The sequence below is a fragment of the Hemitrygon akajei genome, chromosome 11 (genome assembly GCF_048418815.1).
Source record: "Hemitrygon akajei chromosome 11, sHemAka1.3, whole genome shotgun sequence".
Lineage (NCBI taxonomy): Eukaryota > Metazoa > Chordata > Chondrichthyes > Myliobatiformes > Dasyatidae > Hemitrygon > Hemitrygon akajei.
Window position 1 is genome coordinate 21,677,918 of NC_133134.1, and position 20,659 is coordinate 21,698,576.

The 20,659-nt window shown below is 42.8% G+C and overlaps 1 protein-coding gene across 2 annotated transcripts in view; it reads right to left on the bottom strand.

Moving 5' to 3' along the window:
* LOC140735378 (syntaxin-binding protein 4) overlaps positions 1 to 20,659 on the bottom strand; it is a 120,562-nt gene that overhangs the window by 24,875 nt on the left and 75,028 nt on the right. For both annotated transcript variants that reach the window (XM_073060363.1, XM_073060362.1), the window contains 7 exons: positions 18,124 to 18,218; positions 16,405 to 16,501; positions 13,680 to 13,807; positions 13,265 to 13,357; positions 4,283 to 4,348; positions 3,954 to 4,145; positions 889 to 1,005 (listed from right to left, as the gene is read on the bottom strand). In XM_073060363.1, coding sequence (XP_072916464.1) covers positions 889 to 1,005; positions 3,954 to 4,145; positions 4,283 to 4,348; positions 13,265 to 13,357; positions 13,680 to 13,807; positions 16,405 to 16,501; positions 18,124 to 18,218 — 788 coding nt within the window. The remainder of the gene's footprint in view (positions 1 to 888; positions 1,006 to 3,953; positions 4,146 to 4,282; positions 4,349 to 13,264; positions 13,358 to 13,679; positions 13,808 to 16,404; positions 16,502 to 18,123; positions 18,219 to 20,659) is intronic.

Below are 20,659 nucleotides of genomic sequence, written 5' to 3' on the forward strand. Positions count from 1 at the left end.
AGTTTATCAACTATCGGTGTGAAGAAAAATAGGCAGATAATTTATGGTTTGGAAGGTTTAAATCCAGGCAGGATAAGAGTAGATTTATTAAGCTCATGTACATTGAGACATACAGCGAAATGCTTCATTTGCATTAACAACCGACACAACGTGAGGATGTGTTTGGGGGCAGCCCGCAAGTGTTGCCACCCATAGGATGCCCGCACTGTGCTTTGATCACTAAATTTACACTACAGCTTTGGAAGTTCACAAAGAAAGCAAACTAATCCTCAGGCTTTCTTTCTAGATGGATAGAAAGCAAGTAAGTTTTGATAAATCTTTATCCGAAGTTGCTGGTCAGTTGGTTAAGTGGTGACTGTAAGTTATCCCTGTGTGGCAGGAGAAATGGGGGGAGTTGTTGCGAATAGTAAAAATGGAAGTAAGTGGGTGAAGTGGGAGTTCGATGGGGCAGCACAATCTCCCTCTGACTCTCAGCTCTCTCGGGGGGGGGGGGGGGGAACATAACCCATCTGGCATTATCTGAAGCACTGCTGTGATCACTGTGGTAACCCGGTTGATCAAGGATTTGGGCATCACTGCATCACTTTTTGTGGGAGCTTGCTGTGCACAGATTAGTTGCCTTGCTTCTCTAGTTCCTCCATAATAACAGTGAATATGCTTCAAAAACTTTTAATTGGCGTAACATCCCTGAGGTTGTAAAAGCAGGTACACAAGTACAAGTCCTTAAACAGGATTAGTTTGGTGTGTGCCAGCATTGCTCAATGTCCTGTGTCAGTAATGACAATAACTTAGTTTGTTTTGCAAACTTAAAACACCACCACACTGGCAGATTCCAATCAGATCAATCTTTCCACTTGCGAAAGTACTTAAGCAATTATCAAGCCTCACCTCAGCAAAGGAAAATAGTTTCTTGTTTGAGATTTCCAACTGCTTGCGGGCAAGCTCAGATGTGTGCAGCTGAGAGACGGCAACCGACAGCCTCTGTTGCAGATCGTGTGTATCCTCCTAACAAATTAAATCTCAGTATCAGCAGAGCAGGCTCTTGGAGAATCAGTTCTCCGTTTTGTTTACTTTGTAAGGCACCAAGTTGCTAAAATATTTTACTTTAAGATTCTCTCAGTGTATGACTGTAAGACCTTAAAACATAGGAGCTATATTAGGCCATTTGGCCCTTTGGGTCTGTTCCGCCATTTCATCGCCACTTCCCTCTCAACCCCATTCTCTTGCCTTCTCCCCGATAGGGCGGCACGGCCACGTAGTAGTTAGCACAACGCTTTGCAGCACCAGCGAACTGGGTTCAGCTCCCACTGCTGCCTGTAAGGAGTTGGTATGTTTGTGACCACATGTATTTCCTCCGGGTGCTTTGGATTCCTCACACAGACCTACTGGCTGGTAGGTTAATTGGTCATTGTTAATTGTCCATGATTATGCTTGGATTAAATTGGGGGATTACTGGGCAATGTGGCTCAAAGGGCCAGAAGAGCCTAATCCGTGAGGGAGGGAGGGAGGAAAGGAGGGTGGTAGGTAGGTAGGTAAATGATATGAATCAACAGGTTTTTTTACTTGAATGTTACTTAATATTATCTTAAATATCATTATTTTCAATTAGCCTCATTTTACAAAGACAATGCTGCCACCAAACTTGTCAATGCTATGGCAAAATTGGATAAAGTAACGCTTTTGGACCAGAAATGGACGATGCATTGCCAGGTATTTAATAATTTTCTTTTGAGGCAGCACAGCTCCTTAGTAAAGATGCCTGCTGAGCTAAATCAGGCCAGCCGGACCCTCTGACTCTCCATAGGCAGTGTTTTATGAAATTGTGGTCTGGTAGTTTGCTCATTGTTTGGGAATAAAGGTCCTTTTAAGTTTCCAACAGGGTGAACAGGAAATACAGAGTCATCACAATCTGGAAGTGGCTTAATTAAAAGTGGTGCCTGAAAAGACCCTTTGTACTTGAAAATAAGATCACAAACCACATCCCCCCCCCCCCCCCACATCATGACTGATTTGCCCTGATAAAGTCAGCGCTAAAGCCAATTAGTGTACAAAATACTGCTGGAATTTTGTGTTAATTCAGGTAATGAACGTTGGGCGCCACAGTAGAGTAGCGGTTAGCACAATGCTATTACAGCTCAGTGCGTTGGAGTTCAGAGTTCAAATCCAGCACCCTCTGTAAGGGGTTTTGTACGTTCTCCCTGTGACTGTGTGGGTTTTCTCCGGGTTCTCTGGTTTCTTTCCGCAGTGCAATGATGGTTGGTGGGTTAATTCGTCATTGTGATTTGTCCTGTGGCTAGGCTAGGGTTAAATAGGTGGGCTGCTGGGTGGCATGATTCATCGGGCCAGAAGGGAGTGTTCTGCGCTGTATCTCGAAATAATAAATAAATAAAATGTTTTTTTTTGTTCCTGCTTGGTACCTTTGGATGTATCTTTCCACACCTAATGTGTTTTGTAATTGCAAGGTGTTAAAATGCGATGAAAAGTAATGGGCCAGGACTGAGTCAGCTGTGAGCTGTCTGCACTTGTCATCGACTTCTAAATAAATTTCATTCTCCATTAGAGGAATGTGAATAACCACATTTGCAATTAACTGGATCACTTGTGACAAGATCACAAAAGTCAACACAGACATAGTAATATCATGGGGGATGACCCTTAACAGGAAGGTGCTGGATTTGAACTCTGAACTCCAACGCACTGAGCTGTAATAGCATTGCACCAACCGCTACACTACTGTGGCGCAGGTAAAAGATTAAGAGAATGAGTAAACACATAAACTATGATTGTTGTCTTAGGTAGAACTGTCAAAGCAGTAACACTGTATATTTCTGACTGTGCCATTTAAAAAAACAAAAAGATCATCAAAGTATTAAAACCTTTAAAAATTTTGAATGTAATCTAAAACTGAAATAATTTAAAAAAATAATAATTAACCAATATCCTTGTCCGTTACATCTACTCTCCTCCTTTGGAATTAAGGGGGAATGGTCATTGTACTAGTGTAAGATTCTTGTGCAGATTAGATAATGGGGAATTAGTGTCTCTTCAGGCTTCCTGATTGAGGAATGTAACATCAGAGTTCAGCCAAAGAACTAGCAGTCGCCTTGCCTCAGGCACCATGAAAAGGGGTTGGTGGAGACAGGTCCTGTCGTACATTTGTTTGGATAGACTCTTTGTCATAACAAAAATAAAATTGAAGCGCTACATGAAAAAGTAAGGCATGGGAATAATGTGATTATCTTGACAGAGCTGAACCCCCCTTTTTTGTGTTTTAATGATTCTATAAATACAAGTTTTTCATATAACTTTGGAATCAGGGAGTTAAAAGAAACTGACAATAGACAATAGGTGCAGGAGTAGGGCATTCGGCCCTTCGAGCCAGCACCGCCATTCAATGTGATCATGGCTGATCATCCACAATCAGTACCCAGTTCCTGCCTTCTCCCCATATCCCTCGACTCCGCTCATGGTAGCTTCCCAATTATCCCTAATGTTCTACATTAAAGGATCAAGACTCTCACAGGTGGTTAAATGTTAGGCAAATTTCTTTATGTGGTTAGCGTTAAAAACATTGGCAATGTTTACAGGAAATGTGTATTTTTAATTCTTTTACAATAATGTTTCCTCTGAATGTAAGGTCTTTAATTTTGTTAAAAGGCATCTACCACAGGATTACTATATTCAATCAGAAATGATTGATGTGATGTCACATGACATTCGTGTGTACATTTCATGAAATGAAGAACTTGCAAACTGTTTCGCGCACAACATCCCAAATCTTCCATTCCAGCAAACTTACCAGGTGTTGGGTGAGCTAGAAGGGGTGGGGTGGTGGTCCTTAACATAAATTTCAGACCCAGCAAGTTTTCATGTTCTCAGGTCAAACAAAGAGAATCACTTCATTCCCACCCACGTGCATTTAGCTATCTCACAACAGTCGGAATACAACTCGCCTTGGAAACTTCCGCACGATCCTTCTGCCGTTTCTCTGCCAGCTCAGTTTTGAGGTCTGTGATCTCAGCTTCCAGAAGACGGATCACCTCCTCATAGTCCTGCTCAGCACTGAGAGCCTGGTGCTGGACAGAACTGGCCAACTGCAACTTGCTCTGTAAAGTCCTGTTTTCCGTAAGTGCAGCTGTTGCTTTCTGCAGGATTTGGAAACAGAGTTAGTTCTTGCAATGCCGTTCTTCGCCTCTGAGGCAATATGACTCATAGACTTCCCAAATACGCAGCGTGTGAATGACAATTCTTCTCCATATCTGCAGCCTGAAGTCACACTAACCTGAGAGAGCTGTTGAAGCTCATCCTCTAGTGATTTCTTGCTCTTCTCTGTCTCCTTGATGAGAGCCTAAAATGGCAAAGGAAGACTCAATGGGACACAGAACTTGGTTAGCTACATTATTAAAAATACCTACCTTGAGATTAATTAATTTACAAAATTGTGAACATTGAATGAAATAATTAACATCTGAGATGGATGTGAAACATTTCATAACCCGATTTGGAAGCTCACAGAGCTCACCTTAGTCAATAGTTATCCCTTGGTCAACATCACTAAAAGTTAGGATGTAACTATGTACATCATCGTTGCTTCTGGAATCCCAGAATTAGAATCAGAATCAAAATTGGAATCAAGTTTATTATCAGTGATGTATTGTCATGTAAAATATGCATATATTTTACTTCTTTTATGTCTATAACATTTGTTTTTTTTTGTCTTGGATGTGATTCTGGAATTGTTGGAGCCTGTGGTTTGCTGTTTGGAGATCGGTTGGGTGCTTCAGCACTCTGCAGTCTCCAGGAGCGTTCCGGGAGGCAGAGGAAGCGTGCGCAAACCTCATGGTGGGACAGGGCGCGAGCCGGTTCGACACCATTTCACTGATTAAAACTCCCTTTGTCTGCCGACAGAAGCTACAAGGGAGATTGAAACATCGAAGTGAATGCAGAAGGTGAGCACGGCTGCCAGCCTTTTGATTGCTGAGGATCGCTCTGCTACACTACCTGAGAGGGGAGAGCCCGCTGCTGGGCCTGGAGAATGTTGCGCAGCCTTTCTGCATTTGGGATGTGGAGTTGGACTATAGACTTCTTTTTCGGTCTTATATTTTTTTTCGTATTTTGTGTTTTTTGCCCAACCTCCCTCATTTTTTTTGTAGGGTGGGGGATTTGTGGGTCAATGTGCCTGTTCCATTTTGTTCACTTTTTTGTGGGAGGAGGTATTTGGGGGTTGATGTGCCTGTTCTATTAGATAGATAGATAGATAGATACTTTATTCATCCCCATGGGGAAATTCAACTTTTTTTCCAATGTCCCATACACTTGTTGTAGCAAAACTAATTACATACAATATGATATGCATCTAAATCAATATCTCAAAAAGCACTTATAATAGCTTTTAAAAAGTTCTTAAGTCCTGGCGGTTGAATTGTAAAGCCTAATGGCATTGGGGAGTATTGACCTCTTCATCCTGTCTGAGGAGCATTGCATCGACAGTAACCTGTCGCTGAAACTGCTTCTCTGTCTCTGGATGGTGCTATGTAGAGGATGTTCAGAGTTTTCCATAATTGACCGTAGCCTACTCAGCGCCCTTCGCTCAGCTACCGATGTTAAACTCTCCAGTACTTTGCCCATGACAGAGCCCGCCTTCCTTACCAGCTTATTAAGACGTGAGGCGTCCCTCTTCTTAATGCTTCCTCCCCAACACGCCACCACAAAGAAGAGGACGCTCTCCACAACTGACCTATAGAACATCTTCAGCATCTCACTACAGACATTGAATGACGCCTACCTTCTTAGGAAGTACAGTTGACTCTGTGCCTTCCTGCACAAGGCATCTGTGTTGGCAGTCCAGTCTAGCTTCTCGTCTAACTGTACTCCCAGATACTTGTAGGTCTTAACCTGCTCCACACATTCTCCATTAATGATCACTGGCTCCATATGAGGCCTAGATCTCCTAAAGTCCACCACCATCTCCTTGGTCTTGGTGATATTGAGACGCAGGTAGTTTGAGTTGCACCATATCACAAAGTCCTGTATCAGTTTCCTATACTCCTCCTCCTGTCCATTCCTGACACACTATGGCCGTGTCATCAGCGAACTTTTGCACATGGCAGGACTCCGAGTTATATTGGAAGTCTGATGTGTACAGGGTGAACAGGACCGGAGAGAGTACGGTTCCCTGCGGCGCCCCTGTGCTGCTTACCACCGTGTCAGACCTACAGTCTCCCAACCGCACATACTGAGGTCTATCTGTCAAGTAGTCCACTATCCAATTATTGTTTGCATTTTTGTGCAGGGAGGGAAGATTTAGGGGTTGATGTTTGTGCCTCCTTTCTTTTATTTTCTTTATTGGTTTCATGGCTACCTGGAGAAGAATAATTTCAGAATTGTATACCTTGATAATAAATAAATGAACTTTTGTTATTTTGTAACAGTGGTATAGCACAATACATAACAAATTACAAATAAGAAATATAAAAGAATAAATAAATAAGTAGTGCTAAAAGAGAGCAAAAGTTAGGTAGTGCTCATGGGTTCAGAAATGCGAAGACAGAATGGAAGAAGCTATTCCTGAAACATTGAGTGTGTATCTTCAGGCTCCTGTACTTCCTCCCTAATGGTAGCAATGAGAACAGGGGATGTACCGGATGATGAGAGATCTTAATGATGGACACAATAGAGATAGACATTTATTGTCTCAAATTGCACAGACAATTAAGAGTCAACCACATGGCTGTATCTGGTATCACACAGAGGCCAGAACACGTAAGAATTGCCACTTCCCTTTACTTAAGGATACCAATGAATTAGATGGGTTTTACAAAAAAAACCCAGTGGTTTCACAGTTATCACTACTGATACTAGTTTTTTTTTTAAATTTAACTGATGGATTTATTTCATTACTTGAATCCTAGCTGCCTTAGTGGGATTCAAACTCAGAGCTCTGGATCAACAGCTGGGCTGTGAATACCAAGTTCTCTCCCCTTGTTCTCTTATTTCTGTTCACAAGTTCTGGTTCCCCTCTCACCCTTCTCTTCTCCTCACGTCTCCCTCCTCCTTCCCTTCTTTTAGTGGTCCATTGTGCTCCCCTACAAGATTCATTCTTTTTCAGCCATTTACCTTTTCCACATCTTCTGCATTCTTACTTCATTCTCCCATTCCCCACCGAACCCACCCCTCTCCTGGTTTCACCTACCACCTGCCAATATGTACTCCTTATCCTTCCCTGATCTTCTTATTCTGGCTTTTTCCCTCTTCCTTTCCAGCCTTGGTGAGGGATCTTGACATGAAATATTGACTCCTTATTTCTCTCCATAGATGCTGCCTGACTTGCTGTGTTTCTTCACCATTTTGTGTGTGTTGCTGTGGATTTCCAGCTTCTGCAGAATCTTGTGTTTTTGGGCTGAGAATCCAGTAACTTAACCACTAGGTAACTAATGCATGGTTAACCACTTCTCTGTGCCCAATACATGGTTAACCACTTCTCTGTACTGCAATAACATCCATTCTTTTCAGCTATTTTGGAGTTCATGATGTCCCTGTATAAATGTTTACATTTTATTGTTCATTTTGTGCAGTGGTCATTGCTTATGATGAATAAAATTAAAATGTTTAATCTTTGTATATTTTCTCTCATTTTCCCTTCACTATACCAAACCATACATTTGCTCCCAATAACTGAATGATAACACTACAACAGCAATAATAATAATATATAAAATTGTCGGTGAAAGCAATGGGAGGATTTAGCTGAGAATGGAAGAGCGTGCCAAGTGTAATTCCTCTTTTATTTTAGAATCAGATTCAGATTTAGTATCACTGATTTATATGACATGAAATGTATTGTTTTGTGTCTGTAGTACAGTGGAAGAGATTCAGTACTGTGCAAAAGTCTGAGGCACATATATATAGAGCTGGGGTGTCTAAGACTTTTGCAGAGTACTGTAGTAACTTTATGTATTGCACAGTATTGCTACTGCAAAAAGATAATTTCACGACATATGTGAGTGATTATGAATCTGATTCTGATATGGGTCTCTTTTGTGGACTGAGAGTGGGAGGGGTCAGGGAGGGAGGAATCATGGTTGGGAAAAAGGGAAGGGAGAGGGGAGGGAGTGGGAAGCACCAGAGAGACATCCTGTAATGATCAATAAATCAATTGTTTGGAATCAAATGACCTTGCCTGGTGTCTCAGGGCGGGGTGTGTCTGCACCCGCACCACTCCTCAGCCTTGGCACTCCTTCTCTGCCACCTGTCCTACATCCCTCCTGTGGCACTCCATGCTCACCATTCCCAACGTCCTTGGCTTCAGCCAGATTTACAAACTCGCTCTCCATTCCACACTGACAAATACAGTGCAGTGCAAGAATACTATATATAAGTGCCTAAGGCTTTTGCACAGTACTGTAAAATTAATTTTAAAAAATTTAAAAAGTGCAAAATAAAGGAATAATGAGGACCATTCAGAAATCTGGCAGCAGAGGGAAAGAAACTGTTCTTGATTCATTGACACTGGGTCTTCATGTTCCCGTACCTCCTCCCTGATGGCAATAACAAGAAGAGGCCATATCCTGGATGGTGAGCATCTGTAATGATGAATGCTGCCTTCCTGAGACACCAACTCTCGACTGAAGGGAAGGAATGCCTGTGATGGAGCTGACGGAATCTATGACCGTCTACAACCACTTGTAGCCTGCGAATCGGAGCAGCAACGCAACCGGCCAGAATGCTCTCCACTGTATATCTATAGAAGCTTGAAAGAGTTTTTGGTGACATAATAAATCATCTCAAACTCCTAATGAAGTAGAGCCCCTGGCCTTCCTTCTTCGTGACTGCATGAACATGTTGAGCCCAGGACAAATCCTCACTCACAGTGGTGTCCAGCACCTTGAAACCGCTCACCCTTTCCACCGCTGGTGTGCGTTCTCCCAGCTTCCCTCTCTGGTGTCCACATTCAGTTTTGTGGTTTCGCTGATGTTGTGTAGAAGGTTGTTGTGACACCGCTCAGCCGATCTGCGTCACTCCTGTACCCCTTGTCACCATCTGAGTTTTTAACCAAAACAGTGGTGTCACCTACCAATTCAGTGACGGTGTTTGAGCTGTGCCAAGCCATAAGTGTAGAGAAAGCAGAGTAATGGCCTAAGCACACATCCTTGAGTTGAATCTGTGCTGATTGCCAGTGAGGAAGAGATGCTATCACCAATCTACACTGACAGTGGTCAGCTGATGAGGAAATCAAGGATTCAGTTGCAGAGGGAGGTACAGAGGCCCAGGTTTAGAATCTTAGTGATTAATACTGAGGGAGATGACGGTTTTGAATGCTGAGCTGTAATTGATAAATACCAGCCTGACATACGTTTTGCTGTTGTCCAGCTGCTGAAAAGAAGAGTGGAGAGCCAGTGAGGTTTCATCCTCTGTTGACCTGTTGTGGTTGTAGGTGAATTGCATTTGGTCTGGGTCCCTGCCCAAGCAGGAGTTAATTTTACCCATGGCCATCATGTTTAACTGGTCAGTAGAAGGTCTGGACTCATTGTTAGTACTGATAACTGTGAACCTAAATTGAAGTGTGCAGCTTATGTGAAACAATCTCAGGTTCTGGGGCCTCCTCCATAGTAGTTGTAGGAGTTGCTTCTGGGACTGCAGGGAATCATGTCAAGATGGCCAGGAGAACAATGTTTCCTCGGGTAACATCTTCCAGATAGCAAATCTCTCCAATTATTTCACTTTTTCTATGCCTTCTGCTTGTTCTTTTTGTCTTGTTTGTGTTACAGAAACTGTTGGAGCCTGCGATGTACAGTTTGGAACTCGATCAAAGTTTCCACTGCTATGCTGTGTCCCGAGAACTGGCTTGTAGAGATTAGAGATGGGGGACCAAAAGGACCGAGAACATGAGCTAACTCATGAAAAAAAACCCCAAAAAGACAGGATGTGGGGTCATGAACGACTGCATCTCGAAGAGGAGAGGGAGACTGAAGCATCAAGGTGAATGCGGAGGGGGTCAACAGTCACTCCTCATAGAGCTGGTCAGCAGCCAGATGGGCGCGTTTGGCCCCCGGTCCAGCAGCGTTTGGATCTGGGTTGGTGGTCGCTCTTTATGGAAGGACTGAGTTCTCGTGGCTGCTATCCTCGTATGCAGATGAAAAGATGTTTCCAATATTCTGTTATTTATGTGATTTTTGGACTGTGCTTTATATTGGTTTCCTTCAGTTTTTTGGTGTTTTCTTTCTTGTGGGTGGGTGATCTGTTAATGTTTTTAAGCGTTGGGGCTTTGGTGTTACTGTTGCTGTTCTTTTCTGCGAATGGGGGGGATCAGGGATTGTTATTGTCATGGTTCCTTTCTATGAGTGAAGGGATTAGAGTCTGTTATTGTCACGTTTTTTGCTGCGGGGGGGGGTTGGATTTTGGGGTCTGCGAGTTTTGTTTCTTTTCTTTTTCATGCCAGGGTGGGGGAGTTGATGTCTTTTCTTTCATCAACACCAATGGTCTTTCTGTATTTAATGGCTATCTGGAGTAGACAAATTTCAAAATTGTACTGTACATGCATACTTTGACAATAAAATGAACCTTTGAATCTTTGAACCTTTGAAGTGGTTCGGACAGCTCCAGACACCTTTCCTCTGGGTGCGTTGGCATCCTGAATAGTGCATGGCAAACTTCACTGTACAATGTGTGAGTACAGTGCCTGACGTCACCATTTCCTTTGCCTTTTAGAAAGCCAACATTGCCAATTCTTCCCTCTCAGTAGAAACGAGTTCAAGGGGTGGAGCACAGTAGCCAGGTTTGGCAGGAACCTGTTGTAGTGATTGACAAATCCTGAAAAGGATCACAACTGAGACATATCCTTTGAGGCATCCACCACCGTTTGAGTTTTCTCAGGACACTTGTGTAATCCTCATGCACCTGTGGTGTGATCACAGTAAGTGATATTTGATTTAAAGAATTCACACTTGTTGTGTCATGCTCAGAGCCCATAGCCTTCTAATCTTTTTAACACTGTCTTGAGATTTTGTAGATGTTCCTCGTCACCCTCACCAGTAACAATGATGTCATCCAGGTAACACTGAGAGCCTGGGCAGCCTTGCAGCACCTGGTCCAGAGCTTTCTGCCAGAGATGGTATAAGGAACTGGACAGGCTTTGAAAAACTTGGGTGTGGCATTTTCATTTAATACCATTTATGTTTGAATTGATATGTTTGAATTCCCATTTAGACATATTTGAATGTTTTCTTGTAAGATGCCACAAATTAAATGATCTGTCAAGTCATCATTAAGCCCATCATTGAACTGACAATGTTCAGACAATCTTTTCAATTCAGTCACGTATGCTGAAATTGTTTCCTCTTTCTTTTGATTCTGCTTATGAAAGCTAAAGTGTTTGCAGTCAACAGTGGTTTTGGTTCTAAGTGTTTCTGCATTACTTTCATGATATCAGCAAATCTCATTTCAGTTGGTTTGGTTGGAGCAGTTAAACTTCTAAGCAAACTGTTTGCTTTTCTACCCAATGCACTCAGCAAAGCTGCCACTCACTTTTCATTGGCTTTTTATTTGCTTCAAATTTGCTTCAAGCGTTCATCTTTCCAATGTAGCCAGCCACTTCTGCTATTTATTTATTTACTGTTATCCTCATCCTCTTCTCACTGTTTATGCAACTGTGATTCATCCATTTTTTGCCCTTTTTTTTTTAAAAACTCAACCATCTTTCACTTCCTCTTGCGAAGAAACAAATATATTGCACTTTTTAAAAAAACTCAAATGTCTCACTGCGCTTCCACATTTTTGGATTTGTTCATAACTTACTCATCACCACTGTTATGTTTTGTAACTCCAAAACATAAAAGTAACTGAAAGATAAATCAAGGAGCCAGGGAATGCATGTCTTAGTTCTGTTTTTACTTTAGCAAGGAGTGCACTTATGACATGGTGACATAATGACGTATGCCATTCACGTACTTTTACATATAACCTGTAATGAATTATGTAAACAACAAAGAAAGCTGAATCAAACAATATGTTTACAACATTACTCAAATATTACTGAAATATTAATTATTCAACAGGGGAAATCTAGGAGCAGAGGGAACAGCCGCACAATACAAGGACATGCCTTTAGAACAGAGGTGAGGAAGGAGGTATTTCTTTATCCAGATGGTGTTGAATCTGTGGAATTCATTGCAACAGATGGCTACGAAGGCCATGTCATGGGGTATATTTAAACTGGAGGTTAACAGGTTCTTGATTTGTAAGGGTGTCAAAGGTTATGGGAGAAGGCAGAAGAATGGGATTGAGAGGGATGGTAGATCAGCCATGATTGATTGCCAGAGCCGACCTGATGGGCCAAATGGCCTAATTCTGTTCCTATGTCTTATGGTCATAGGAATGATCTGATCTGATATGACATTTTTAACATTTTAAAATCCAAGTTAAGGCCAAGGTGGGCAGGGTCAAGGTAGGACACAATTTTCAGTTTGGTCTGAGTTCACATATGAGGCTTCACAGATGGGTAAAACAGCTGGAATTAAGAAACTGAGAAGTATTTTAAAATTATTAAAATGATTTACATTACTGAAAAATTAAAATATTTAACAATTTAAAAATTGAAAATACTTAAAATCACTGTACTAGAAACACTGATGTACATTTAAAATAACAATTCAATAGTTTAAATCAACTCTATGTATTCAACTAAGCGAAATTACCTAAAGTATCTCTCATTCACATGATCAGCACTGCTCTTCTCCACTGCAGTGTGTGCAGTTTCACAATTTGCACTTAATCTCAGTTCATTGCCTAGATTTCCTTGCATAACTGGGAGAAAAACTGCAGCAAATTGTGATTCTGAGACTGGATTCCTTGAGGAATCCAATGTTAAGGCACAGTTAGAGTAACTGCAGCAAAGATGCTTTGGGACAGTTGGGACTGTGAGTCGGGTGCTCAGAAGTGATCTGGTTGTCAGTCTAGTCTTCCCAGCAAAAGGAATTGTACACCATCCTCAGTTGTAAAAATCATTGGAGTATAATCTGTGTTCCTCATTACTGCTGGGTCAAAAATCTTTATCTAGCTGGGTCATCATCATTATGTAAGTGGCCTCACCACAGGAACATAACAGTTCAAGGTGACTGCTCACCAACTGTCTTCTCAAGGGGTCTTAGGATTGTGCAATGGATGCTGGCCTTGCTACTAACTCCCACATTCTGTGACTCAAACTCAGAAAGAACAGAATTGTTCCACCATCTCTTTGCACCACATCCTCTGTATAAAGAAACCTCACCTTCAGTTTCTTCACTTCCTGACGTAACTCGGTTACCTCTGTCTGCAGATGTTCCAGATTCTCTGACTCACGGGAGGTGACAGAGCTAAATATCTAACATGTACAGGGTGAAACAGAAACAAAACTTAGATCTTGATATTGTATCGCACAAATAAATCTGTGAGGATTCATTTAGAAACTAATGGGTTCAATGGGCATCTTAAAGGGGTCGCTGCTCTATTTGCAACTTCGAGAATAAATAGAATCTAAAATAGTATATGCATTTCTTACTTTGTTTCACAGGAACAAAATCTATTTTGAGCCGAATGCTAGGGCAAGGAGCATATTAAACAAGGAGAGAGAGGCTGAAGCAGGGAGCTTTAAAAAGGGAGATCTAAAGTTTGATGTCTAGCCAGGTAAAAGCAGTATTTCTTACCGGAGATTGGAAAGCTGTTGTATCCAAAATATTTGCAACTTCATGAGGGTAAAACATCAGGGAACTCTGACTAAGGCCGACATCCTCTAGTTCCTTTGGTAGTTTATTCCTTATTGCATGCTCAAAATCTGTATAGAGTTCATTCAGGGTTATTATGGGCCAAGAGAGATGGCAACCATCCGCACCTCCACCAGCTAAATCCCAGTTCCCAAACTAATGTAAGAAGCTCCAGTCCTTCCTGTCCCTGAAAGGTTTCGTACCCAGCAGAGGAGAGAATATTGTGTTCTCTTCTACTCTACCCCATGAATCGTTCAATACTCGGGGTCAGAGCTGAACACAACATGCACCATAGAATCATGCCTTTCAAGAACCAATTACACTAATTCTTCACTGATCTCGTTCTATTCTGCCCATACTTCCCTCAGCTTCCCTCCAGTTCTACCACTGACGTACACACCAGGGGTAACTTGCAGTCAGTAGGTCAGACCTGCACGACACCTATGAAAAGACCAAGGATACAAAGAAGGACAAGACACCAGTGCTGGGAGTAAGAGTGAACTTGTGTGTAGAAGTGTGCTGCACGACCGTGTGAGAGTGTAACTGTGCTCTCCAAAAGAGTTTGCAGTTGTGTGTGGTGGTGGTTGAGTTTGCCTAAGTGCTCATGAATGCTGACTTATTTGAAGCTGTTATATTTTAGTGCAGAATTTCAGCCCATGGAGAAGGAAGCTGTGACAAAATAGTACATTTGATAAGCAAAGGGATCTCAGGGTCCAAGTTCATAGTTTCCTGAAAGTGGCTAGACTCATTGGTAGGGTGGTTAAGGAGGCAAATGGCATACCTACCTTTATTAGTTGAGTCACTGAGTTCAAAGGTCAGGAAGTTATGTTGCAGCTTTGTGAAACTCCAGTTAATCTGCATCTGGAGTACTGCATACAGTTCTAGTTGTCGCATTATAGGAAGGATGTCGAGACTTTGGAGAGGCTGCAGAAAAGGTTTACCAGGATGCTACCTAGATTAGAGTGCATGTGTTATAATGAGGGGTTGGACAAACCTGGGTTGTTTTCTCTGGAGTGGCAGAGGTTGCAGGGAGATCTGATAGAGGTTTAGAAGATGATGAGAGGCATAGATAGATTAGATAGCCAGTATATTTTCCCTAAGTTTGTAATGCCTGACACCAGAGGGCATACACTTAAGGTGGGAAGGGATAAGTTCAAAGGAGGGGTGAAGAGGAAGTTATTTTACATAGGAAGTGCTGGGTGCCTGGAATGCGTTCTCTGGGGTGGTGGTACTGTGACGAGAGACCTCGGTGAGGACGTTAGGACCCAAGCACTGGAGTATCCGAGGCTAGAGCCGAGATACGAATCGAGACGAAACAAAGAATGGGTTTAAAACTAGAATGCTAAATGGGAATCCAAAGTAGAGCTGATGATAGAGCATCGAACTTCAGTTCAGGTGCTCTTAAATACTGAAATCCTGGTGGCAAAACATGGCCATCAATTAGCAGAGCAGAGCAGAGCTGAATCTTTAAAGGGGCCACGCCAGCTACCCATATTCCGGAGAGGCGGAGTATCTAAACCCTGAAAGCTGGCCCGGTTGGGTGCATATCTTAACAGGTAGAGGCAGATACATTAGGGGTTTTTAAAGGCACATTTAGATAGGTTTTTGAATGAGGGAAATGGAAGGATATGGACATCGTGTAGGCAGAAGGGATTGGTTGGCCATTTGATTACTAATTTAATTGGTTCAGCACACATTGTGGGCTGAAAGACCTGCTCCAGTGCTCAACTATACTATGCTCTATTCTTTATCTGTTACTCAATACCCACTAACGTGGTTTCACCTTAATGCATATCAATTCAGTGATATCCATATTCAAAAGATAGATACTGCTGTGGGTAAAGTGGTTCTGCATTCCTCATCTGAATCCTCAATGGTTTATCCAGAGACAGTACTGTTCAGTTCAAGGGTTTTGAGGCTGAGGATACAATTCCACACTATCTCCCCTGCCAATCCCTCACAGATTCTAATGTAGTAGTGGAGGTGGTAGGTTATGTTCTTGTACCATGCAGTCTGCCACGTTGGATGGGGAGAATAATAAGAGGGGGATGATGATAATAATAATAAGAAGAAGAGGAATAAGGGGGCTTCTTCACACAGAGAGTGGTGGGAGTGTGGAATGAGCTGCCAGATGAAGTGGTGAATGCAGGCTCACTTTTAACATTTAAGAAAAACTTGGACAGGTATATGGATGAGAGGGGTTTGGAGGGATATGGTCCAGGTGCAGGTCAGTGGGACTAGGCAGAAAAATGGTTCGGCACAGTCAAGAAGGGCCAAAAGGCCTGTTTCTGTGCTGTAATGTTCTATGGTTCAATGGTTCTAAGAGTATAAGACAGAAGAGCAGAATTATCTCATTCAACCCACTGAGTCTGCTCCACCATTTGATCATAACCGATTTATTAACCTTCTCTGCCCTGTCCTCCTCTCTTCTGCCCATAACTTTAATGCCCTTACTAATCAAGAACCCAATAAATCTACCCAATAACTTGGCCTCCACAGCCATGATTGTCTGTGAAGGCCGATTAGGCTTCCAATAATGAATCTATGCTGATAATAATCATAGTAAGTTCTCTTTAGAGAAACCAGTTCCTGTGAAATAGATTCTTGCAGCAATAAAACATGGATAAATGTCCCTAAAGTGTTATTTTAATTAAAAAGCCATCTTTACCTCCGAAGGCTACAGTTCCCTGAGAGTCATTTCTGAGACCGTGCCTCAGCGCTCTTCTCTGTTCTTCTGTGACACGTAGCCCTAGATACTTCAGTGCCTGCAACAGAGAGGACTCTGTAACAGCCAAAGCTACAGTGAGAGTACTGTCCGACTACAGCCCGCGTTAGAAAATTACTGAGGCGCAATGCAGTGCTCCTCTACATTGGTTAGATGGCTATTGTTCAGCATTTCCATTCCATCATCCCTTCTGCCTAGTCCTGATTGAGCAGGACTGAATGATGAGGTTCAGATCTAACCTCATGCCCCAAGCTGAGGCAATGTTTAAACACACTGTGCCTTGAAATCCACAGCAGGCAAAGAAGATTTCAGATTTTACCCTTTTTCATCAAACCAGAGAATATTCACAAATCGATGCTTCCGGGATTCTGAATTGCCTACAGTTTTCAACATCGAGAAATAACTTGGCCATATTAATAGATTGTGGTTCCTTAAGGCTGTTATAGCCAGGGGATGATAATGAGAGTAAGCTCCAACTGCCTATTAAATGCTCCCAATGGTGAGTGTCTCAAATTGCGTCAGCCCCGCCAAATCATTTCTACTGATAGGAAAAGGGGCAAAGGCGTGCTACTGGCGTCTTAAAACCAATTGCTCTGGGCAGATTGAGCCCATCAGTCGTCTTTGGCAGCTCATCTGGGAGAAGGAAAGCTCTGACCTCAAATCTCCGCTGCCTTGTGGCTACACTCACTCACAGGGAAGGCTTCGGGAGTAAACCCCGAGGGAAAATTCCAGAGCTGGAGCTCCTAAGTGAATTCAACGCTGACTGGCAACTCCTGCAATGCTGCTGGTGCCAAAGTGCATCGGTCTCTGTTGTTCCTCTGGGTTCATCGGATGTGTGGAGAGGGGGAGCTTGCCACCCGGGCAACAGCTTCTGTCCATATTGTACTGCCCTGGCTTGCCTATCTAAACAGCTAGGAAGCAACATCCATGGTGAACCCTGACCTTTGGAGATAAGTAGACTGTAAAACAGCTAAGTTCACAATTGTGACAATGCCTTAGCCAACTAATCAGCTTTAAGGTTTGAAAATTTCCATACCCTTAAAAGTTTTTAAGGTGAAGACTTCACACTCATTATCAGCATTAGGTTTTCTTCTGGTCCGTTTGAAAAACTCCAATATAATGAATCTGCAGGCCATTATCTAGGAATTTGATTACACAAAACCACTGTTTTTGTAGGACTGGAAGTTGGGGATCTCATCTGATTGATGCACAAAATTCATTGTGGCATCCAATGGTGTGGATGGCTACATCCAGGATTTCATTTGCCAACCGTAAGCACTTTACGTAGGAAAAAAAAGCTTTCAGAAGGACACTGAATCTTGCTTTATCTCTATTTAAAGGGACCAAAAATAGAGCTGCTGGAGGAACTCAGCTAGTCAGGCGACATCTGAGGGGGGAAATAGATGGCTGACTGCGGGTCGAGCCCCTTCATCTCTAGGCTAAAGGACTAAAGGGCGGGTAGTGTAAAGTGGTGGCAGGGAAGGGTGGAGCAAAGGCTGGCATGTGATAGGCAGATCGACGATTGATTAGCAGTTGGTATCAGATGTCAGAAGGGTGGAAATTATGACAAAGCTGAGAGCTGATCAGGTGACAAAAGGCAGGAGAAGGAAGAGAAATAAGAAAGGGAGTGAAGGAGGAGGTAGACAGATAGGAGATATTTACCAATTCCAACTTGTCCATTTTTAACCGAACATGAGGATCCAGGCAGACTTTCAGTTTGCTGCTGGGCACTTCTTTTGGGATGGATGTTTTGGCAGCTGCAAGTGACGGAATAAAAGAGAATTACTCTTGATAATTCGTATAAAATGTGATGCCCTTTTCCAATGGCAAATGTTTGAAACCCTCATTCTCTCAGTGGGAGGCATCCAGAGCACCCAGAGGAAACCCCCGCAGTCAAAGGGAGTACAAACTGCTTACTGACAGCAGTGGGAACCGAAACCCGATCGGTAATTGCTGGTGCTGTAAAGCAATTCAGCTGAATGCTATGCTACCATGCCACTCCACCCACGCTACAGCGAAAGACACATGGGTTAGGGTTAGAGTTAGAAAGTTGTGGGCATGCTATGTTGGCGATGGAAACGTGGCGACACTTGTGGGCTGCCCCCAACACAATCCGCGTTGATTTGATTTGACACAGACGATGCCTTTCACTGTATGTTTTGATATACAGGTGACAAGTAAAGCCAATCTTCTTTGCATTCAACCTGGATCTACATTTTTAACCTGGATCAGCTGAGACTTGAGGTAGCTGACTGGATGGAGGTGTGAGTAGATCGTGAGGTGGTACACTCTATCTGCCTCTTGCCTAGGACTCCTGAAGCATGGCCTGGAGGTTATCAATACCATTCTCAATATTCCTTCTCTGCTTCGAGCAGACTAGGACCTGAGGTTGCTGGGAGTCAGTGGAATGTTGCACTTCTTCAAGGAAGGTTTGGGAGGATCACTGAGTATGTCATAATGTAGCCAGGTGGGACAGAGAATTATGCCTGTTGCTACCAGGAGGGAAAATAGCGTGGGACCTTCCTCCCCAGGAGGCATTAAATGCTTGCTGACCACTTGTGCTCAGGCCATTATCTAGTCCGAAAGGGGAGTTAAGTGGCAGCATTGCTGATCCTTCTGGTTGATTTATTTTAGTGATCATGTGTACCTGTGTGAGATGTGTTACTTATGTAGCTCCTTCTGTACCAGGACAGTGTAGGTCTTTGTGTGAGTCACTGCTTTAGCCTTTTATTTAACACATTTTGCAGAACTTGAGTTTGTGGTACTTGTATGGTTGGTCTTAAATTTCCCTGTAAACCCGAGGCACTGGTGCGCTTTATTGTAGTGGTGCGGAAACTTCACCTAACACACTTTATTGCACTTTATTCAGTCTGATGATGGCTCAGTGAAATCCGACTTGCCTCTCTATATACAATGTTTTTAACAAAACTGTTCTTTTTAAAATTAAATTTGTTACAACTTTAAACTACCTTGTCAGACTGCCTGCCTAAAGAGGTCCAGAACCTGCCTGTACTACTGGCTCAGTAGTTACAATAACCTCCTCCCATCGTTTGGGACATTGCCTCTCTCAGGAGTCTGGTGTCTTCTGTGCAAATGAAGCGACTGGCCCAGTATAGCTGACTGACAGTAACTTGGGTCTCAATGCTGGAGATGTTGTCCTTGGAGAGGACACTAACATTAGTTCACTTGTCCTTCCAGTGAACTTACAGGATTTCACAGAGCTAATGGTGGTGATTTTATGGAGCCTTACAATGCCAACTCTCGGTCTAGGTCTCAGAAGTGTATAGGAATCTAAGGATCTTTGCTGCCCAAGGGACAAGTTTTGCATTAGACCTGAGGTTTTGATCTTCAAATAGTCTTTTTGCTCAATCAACAAATACTGTGCTGGTGTCTTTGAAGACACTGGTGAATGTCATCCCTTGCAGGGATGGTCAGTCTTTTCCAGGATCTCGTTTATTGTTGGAGAACAGTGTGTTGAAGTAGAGATGGTTCGTACAGGACCTTGGTCTTGTGTATATTGTGTGTAAGGCCTATTCCCTCGTGTTTTACTGAACTAGTCAACAATATCTTGGAGTGTGTGCAAGTTGAATCATCCTTCGTGTACAGCATCTCGACTATTGAGTTTGGGTCACCTTGATTCTGGAGAGCTTTGACTTTGAAAATATTCCTGGTTCACATCGAAAAGAGACTCTTTTTAATCACCTTAAGACCTTTTGAGTTTGCCTTGCACTTTTTTCATTGTAATAGCAAAGGCACACACTCTGGCTCCCTGGCACTCACAAACCTCCGGCACACTGCTAGTGTCTTCCACAGTGAAGACAGATGGGAAGTACCCATTAAGTTCATTTGCCATTTCATTGTCCCCCATTACTACCTCACCGGCACCATTTCAGTGGTCCAGTATCAACACTCACCAACTTTTTATATAACTGAAAATGAGGTTGAGAAGCTGAGCAATTACAAACATACGGTTTTCCTGGATTGTGGCGTCACTTCATACAAGGGAAAAGAAAACAGTCTATGGACAGCTAAAGAAGGAGGGGGCATAGGAGGTTCAGTGACTCATTGACAGCCATGATGTGCTTGGGTTCCTCTCTGCTATAAAGGTCACTCAGGATCCCACCCTACTGAGTACTAAGAACAGGGGTAAATTCCTCAGAGACGAGGAACACTTTGAAGAGTCCCTCAACTAAAACAC